The following is a 6,000-nucleotide window of genomic DNA, read 5'->3' as shown; positions in this document are numbered from 1 at the left end:
TGGGTTTTGAACCTTCAATTTCTGACTCAGAGGCGAGATGTAGGACCCTTACAGCCAATAGACAGAGGAGACTTTCAATGCATCAGACTCGATTGCATTTGAATCCAGGTCCCAGAATGAAAAGGCCAGTATCAAACTGACAGTATCTACCCACAGAAGCTTAGTCAGGATCTCTTGTTAAATGACTCAGAGCTGTCAAGATGAGCTGAGATATTGCATTTATTTCACCTAATGCCAGGCATACATCATTTTGTCAAGTTGCATTTTAATCCACCTCCAGTTTGTTATCCACAGATCAGAAAGATGGCTTGCACAAATTCAGTGTAACAAAATGAGAAAAAGTGTCTTTACACAGCTTTATTGAGCATTATACGCTTTTCCACAATATTTTCTGATACAAAAAAAGCCCGTCTTTCCAGTAATGGTAAGTCAGAAAGGTTATACCAATTTTATAAGTAAACTGGAACGCAATATGCAATTTGTATCTTGCTACAGCAGCTTCACCTGCCTATACATAAACATGAGTCACTTCATCAATACTGTGCATAATTTATATCACAAAACAAAACAAACAAAACAGAACTGATCACTGCTCCGAAAAAACACTAGTAAGGCATTTGAGAGGTCATGGACATTCAGGCTTAGCTTTATCGAAAAGGATAGGTGCTGAATTCTTTTTATAAAAAAGCACTTGAAAAAACACCACCAACAAAAAAATGGTTAGTTGTCTTTTTGTGGCAAATTTACTAACGCTGAATGGAAGAATATCCTTAAAAAATCTTCAGGGTAAATTGCTCATCAGGCTTTCAAACTCTGCTTGAAATACTACTGGGCCTCTTATGCATGGACATGCCACTGCCTCAAGTATTTACTGTCCAAGCATGCTATGGCATACCATCTGATTTCCCTAGGACCCTCCACAAGGACCCATCAAGAGAAAATCCAAACGGTGGTAGGCCATCCTACAGGACAGGATTCATCATAGGAGTGAGTCTTAGTCAGTGTCAGGTGACTCAGTGCCACCGAGCCCTCGTTTTTCTAAAATACTCGCACTCTAGAGGTCTGATCTCTCATGGGTTTGAAAAAGCACCATTTGGGCTAAGAGCCCCCCCCAACACTGGTGGAGCGAAGCAGTTTGTCTGAGGTGACACTGTCCTGAGGACCATCTCAATGTATCTGGCTCCAAGCATAATAGACCTACTGTGCCCATGGGGACCTCTATGTCTTAATAGGAATATGCTGGCTTCTCCCCTTTACAAGTCCTTCTACCAGTGGAATTTTCTCCCTTGACACCAGCTGAATCAACTCTGAAGTCATCAGAAACCAAATGACTAAAAGTTTGTGCAAAAAAATCTCTCACATTGTAGAGATCAACTGTAGCGTTTCACCAGACAACAAAACTTACACAAGTTTACCATGGGGATCCCTATTTACAATACATAAAATACTCAAGTGAAGACACCATTTGAGTAATCAAAAACATGCACACAAGAATAAGTCACTTCATTTGAAATATTCACTTGTCACGCATACTTAGATCCACAAAAGATCTATAAATAAAGTTCCATTTTGACTAGTTAAATAAAAATACCTCTGCTGGGCACCTCTTGTCCATCATAATGGCCACAGACCTTTGCCATGATACAAACTTGCTAGTAAAGTAATGCAGAAAAATGATTGATATGTAAACTAGGAAGAGAAACAAACTATGGTGGTTTTGAAGTTCCATGGTATCAAAAAGCCTTAAAAATCTGTTGGGACATCAAAACGTCAGAGCACTATCACTAAACTAGGGAAGTAGAATTTACTTTATGTTACGTTTTAAAAATATTATTTTAAAAACACGTTGTTGATCACTAAATGTTAAAAACCTGGTAAACCAGAGTAACCTCCAAGCAGCTAATTCAAATGTGAAAGTATACTGTGCAACTGAATAAAGGTTCATATTGACATGCAGCTCACGGCTAAGCTAGGTTACAAGCCAACAATTAAAACAACAAATGTTGGAAGACCGAGCAAAGACTAGTTTAAAAATAAATCTGAATTATTTATCTAGCTAGAGATTTAAAAAAAATAACTGAACAGAAAAAAAGTACTATACATTTTAATTCCAAAAAATATCAACTCATAAAAAAATGTGAATTATATATACATTGATGAAATCATAGTTGCCTGCAGCAAAACATTCTTGACAGCTTGCACTGGTTTAACTAAACAAAGTGATTTGTTACTAGAACACTTTGCCCTTTAACACCTTTCTGTTTATGTATAGGAGACAAGACTGTTAATTAAACCGACACTTGTTCTGTGACTTTGAAATAAAAGTAGTTGCAAAGCACCATTCAGAAGAGAGATTTTCTCTAGCTGTAAAACAGTAATATATACATATACACTATTGCCAGAGAAAGGAGCTATAACTTATCTACCTGAATGGATCTTGTGAAATGGAAAAAAAAAGTTTCAGACTGAAATGAGCCTCTACCTTTCTAAGAAAGGTAATAAATAATGCAGAGATTACACTAATATTCTAGTGAAGTTAAAGATGCACTGCCAGACACATTTGTATATCTTTGCAGATTAAAGACTAGAATGAAATAAGCTTATTTTTCAAATCAGGTATCAGGAGAAGCATAATTGTGTACCCAATCGTATGATCCTTTCATTTGTGATAAGTGGAGTTGATCACTACTCTAGACTATTAGTTTCAGACTACTAATTGGTACAGAATGGAAAGGAGGGGGAGGGATGTCAAGATAATGATGACTTGTGATACAGGATCTTGATTTTAACTAGACATGGAAAAAGTTCTGCCAAATACATTGTATTCAATTATAATCTTTAACTGAAAAATAAAAAGCTCTAACAGGAGGGGCGTTGTCAATTTACTGACCCAGTAGGCTGCACCAGCTAAATGCACTTTCTATACCTTAAAAGACAAAGGGTAAATTCATTCAGACACATGACATGTCTTTTTAAGTTAGAAAATGCATGCTTGGTTTAATATTTGAAAACTATGTACACTCTGTCTCAACTTCAGAGATAAGATTTCCAGTATTCCAGCAGTAGGCACACATTTCCCTAAGTTAACTACATACAGCAGTTAATTTACACTACATCTGTAGTATTGCTCTATTGTGTGTTTGTTCACAGCACATGCTACCTTATCCTGAATCTGGATTATTTTTTTTGAAGTCCAAAAATTTTTAAGCATAACTAAAACAATCCCTTATAAGAACACATCTTCAGTTATCTACAGACAATGTCTAGTATTAACACTAGGTCTGCTCAAGTCTCTGGAATCTTGCTGTAAAGAAAAAATGAGGAATGGCATCTCACTCCCGCTGTCACTACATCAGGGCTGTTTAGAAGATGCAAACCGATGGTTCCATTCAGTAGCGTTGATCACCAAATTAGTGGCCACCTGAACCTGGAGGGTTGTGAATCCAGTCAATGATAATAAGTGCCATGCTTCCAATCATAAAAATGATTCCAATTACAAGGAAAATCGCAGCCTAGAAAACAAGAGGTACAAAAAAAATTAATGTTTCATAAATTTTACTACTTTTATCTAATAGACTATTCATCTTTTAGATAAAATTGTACATTTCAATACGGAATTAGAAATGATCATGGGACTCCTAACCAACTAAAAGTTTCAGGTACTGGTGCAAGACTTGGAAACAACACAAGGAATGTGCAACCTCCATGATATTAGTGGCTTAATTACTTAGCAGCACACCAGGAACAAAATGGAGGGTCTGTTTTCAGATCATGCTAGACTTAGGGAGCTAGTGGATTTAGTGGTCAGGTTAAAACTGTGGAGAGGGAAAGCTAGGAATTGGAGAAGTTGTTACTGTTAATGACTTACAAGAAAATACAGGCTGAAGAATGGAGAACAAGAGATAAAATTTGAGTTGTTTAGTTGGAAGATCAAAGTAATTATTACAGGAACAGGCTCAGGAACCTGAACAGTGAATGATAAATTGAGTGTAGCAACTGGTCAGGGTTTCGCTTATTACAGATTATGCTCTGATTTTGAGTCCTTTGGCTTCTTTGTTCTATACAATGCTTGATTTTATGATTTGCCTACATAATGACAGTGACTGTGCTTTAAAAGTAATTGAGGCAATTTGACATAAAAGGTGCTATATAAGTGCAAAAGTTTTTCATGTTTATTCTACAGGCGTTAATAGTATCAAAAACTCATTAGTGTTTCTGAATAAACAATGTAAAGTCAATTCATATTTTTTCATGCCCATTTTCATTTACAGTAGTAAAGTTTTTGGATTAATGGAACACAAACTGGCCAATTTGTCATCTTACTGGCCAATTTTGCTTATGATGCCCACTCACTTAGACAGACTAAGTGAGTGGGCAAAACTATGGCAGATGGAGTTCAATGTGGGGAAGTGTGAGGTTATCCACTATGGATCTGAGAAAAATAAATCAGAATATTTCCTTAATGGTGAGAGACTAGGAGGTGTGGAGGAGCACTAATCACTAAAAGCTAGCGCACAGGTACAAAAAGAAATCAAAAAGGCTAATGGAATGTTGGATTTTATCTCAAGAAGATTAGAATTCAAAAGTGAGGAAGTGATGCTTCAGTTGTACAGAGCCTTGGTCAGACTTCATCTGGAGTACTGTGTTCAGTTTTGGGCATTGCACCTCAGCAAGAATAGCTTGGCCCTGGAAGAGGTACAGTGCAAATTCACCAGAATGATAACAGGGCTTAAAGGGCTAAATTATGAGGACTGGTTGCATAAACTTGGCTTGTATTCCCTTGATTTAGAAGGTTGAGGGATAATCTAATTGAGGTATTTTAAATAATTAAGGGATTCGATATGGTAGATACAGAGAAACTACTTCCTCTGGTGGGAGAATCCAGAACAAGAGGGCACTTCTTCGCACATGGGGTAGCGGAAATCTGGAACTCACTCCCCATAAAGGCTGTGGATGATGGGTCAATTGAAAACTTCAAGACTGACATAGGTAGATTTTTGTTTGGTAAGGGTATCAAGGGATATGGAACAAAGACAGTTGAAGCACAGATCAGCCATGATCTAATTGAATAGCGAAACAGGCATGAGGGGCTGAATGGCCTACTGCTGTTACTGTACGTTACATTATATTGGTAATTTCACAAAATTGTGCTCCCAAGCACACAGCCTTCGAAATTCAGGTGCACACAACCCATGATTTTCTGTTCAGAGTGGGAGTTCAGCTTCGTAAAGTTACCCTTACAAGTAGCATGAACTACTTTTGTGCGTTTTGCTACAACATCATTTACTGACCCCGATCTTTTGCATGGATCTCATTGATTCTTTCTTCACGAGTCTGATGTAACATGCTGAGGGAAGTATGAAGATAAGCATTGTAGCAGCAGATGCACCTATATTACAAAAAAAGCACAAAACAAAATGGAATTAACGTTTCACACCTGACTAATAATAATATACATGGTGTCGGTCACACAATGGTACCTGTGAGCTTACCTATAAAGCCGAAAATATCTCTAATGTTTGGAACGAATATCACAAGAAGGTTGTTTAAAATCAGCAGGATCCCTGCAATTCCAATATGTCGTATCCAGTTGAATGACCTTCTTGGAAATATCAGTTCCTGAATCGATGCTCGGATCTGTAGAGATGAAATATTATTGGAAAATGTTTCAAAAATTTTGCAATGTTATTTTTTCCCCCAAAGCTAAAAGTAAAATTTCATTACAAATATTTCCAGGGACTGCCCTGTCAAAGGAACATTAGAAACTCTTACAGCAAACCATTTCTGGCCTATACAGGCTTATTTTCAGTGTCAAAACCACACGATGCAAAATTCCCTGATCTTAATATTTCAAACTGTCAAAAGGGAAGGTTTTGCTAAAGGTTCAGATCTGCTGAAATGAATGGAAAGTTGACCTGATGCTTTTCAGCTGATGTGGGTCATTAGAATATGATATTGCAGCATCAACTGCAATCTGACAAAAGTCACATTCAACACCTA

The 6,000-nt window shown here is 37.1% G+C and overlaps 1 protein-coding gene across 2 annotated transcripts in view; it reads right to left on the bottom strand.

Annotated features, from left to right (window-relative positions):
* Positions 1-342: 342 nt before the first annotated feature.
* Positions 343-6,000, bottom strand: part of slc38a4 (solute carrier family 38 member 4) — a 54,041-nt gene continuing 48,383 nt past the window's right edge. For both annotated transcript variants that reach the window (XM_067999405.1, XM_067999406.1), the window contains 3 exons: positions 5,493-5,637; positions 5,292-5,389; positions 343-3,512 (listed from right to left, as the gene is read on the bottom strand). In XM_067999405.1, the coding sequence (XP_067855506.1) occupies positions 3,411-3,512; positions 5,292-5,389; positions 5,493-5,637 (345 nt within the window). In that variant the 3' untranslated portion in view covers positions 343-3,410. The remainder of the gene's footprint in view (positions 3,513-5,291; positions 5,390-5,492; positions 5,638-6,000) is intronic.

This window comes from Heptranchias perlo, chromosome 18 (genome assembly GCF_035084215.1).
Source record: "Heptranchias perlo isolate sHepPer1 chromosome 18, sHepPer1.hap1, whole genome shotgun sequence".
Lineage (NCBI taxonomy): Eukaryota > Metazoa > Chordata > Chondrichthyes > Hexanchiformes > Hexanchidae > Heptranchias > Heptranchias perlo.
The sequence above is the reverse complement of the archived record's forward strand: the minus strand, read 5'-3'. Positions and strand labels throughout refer to the sequence as shown.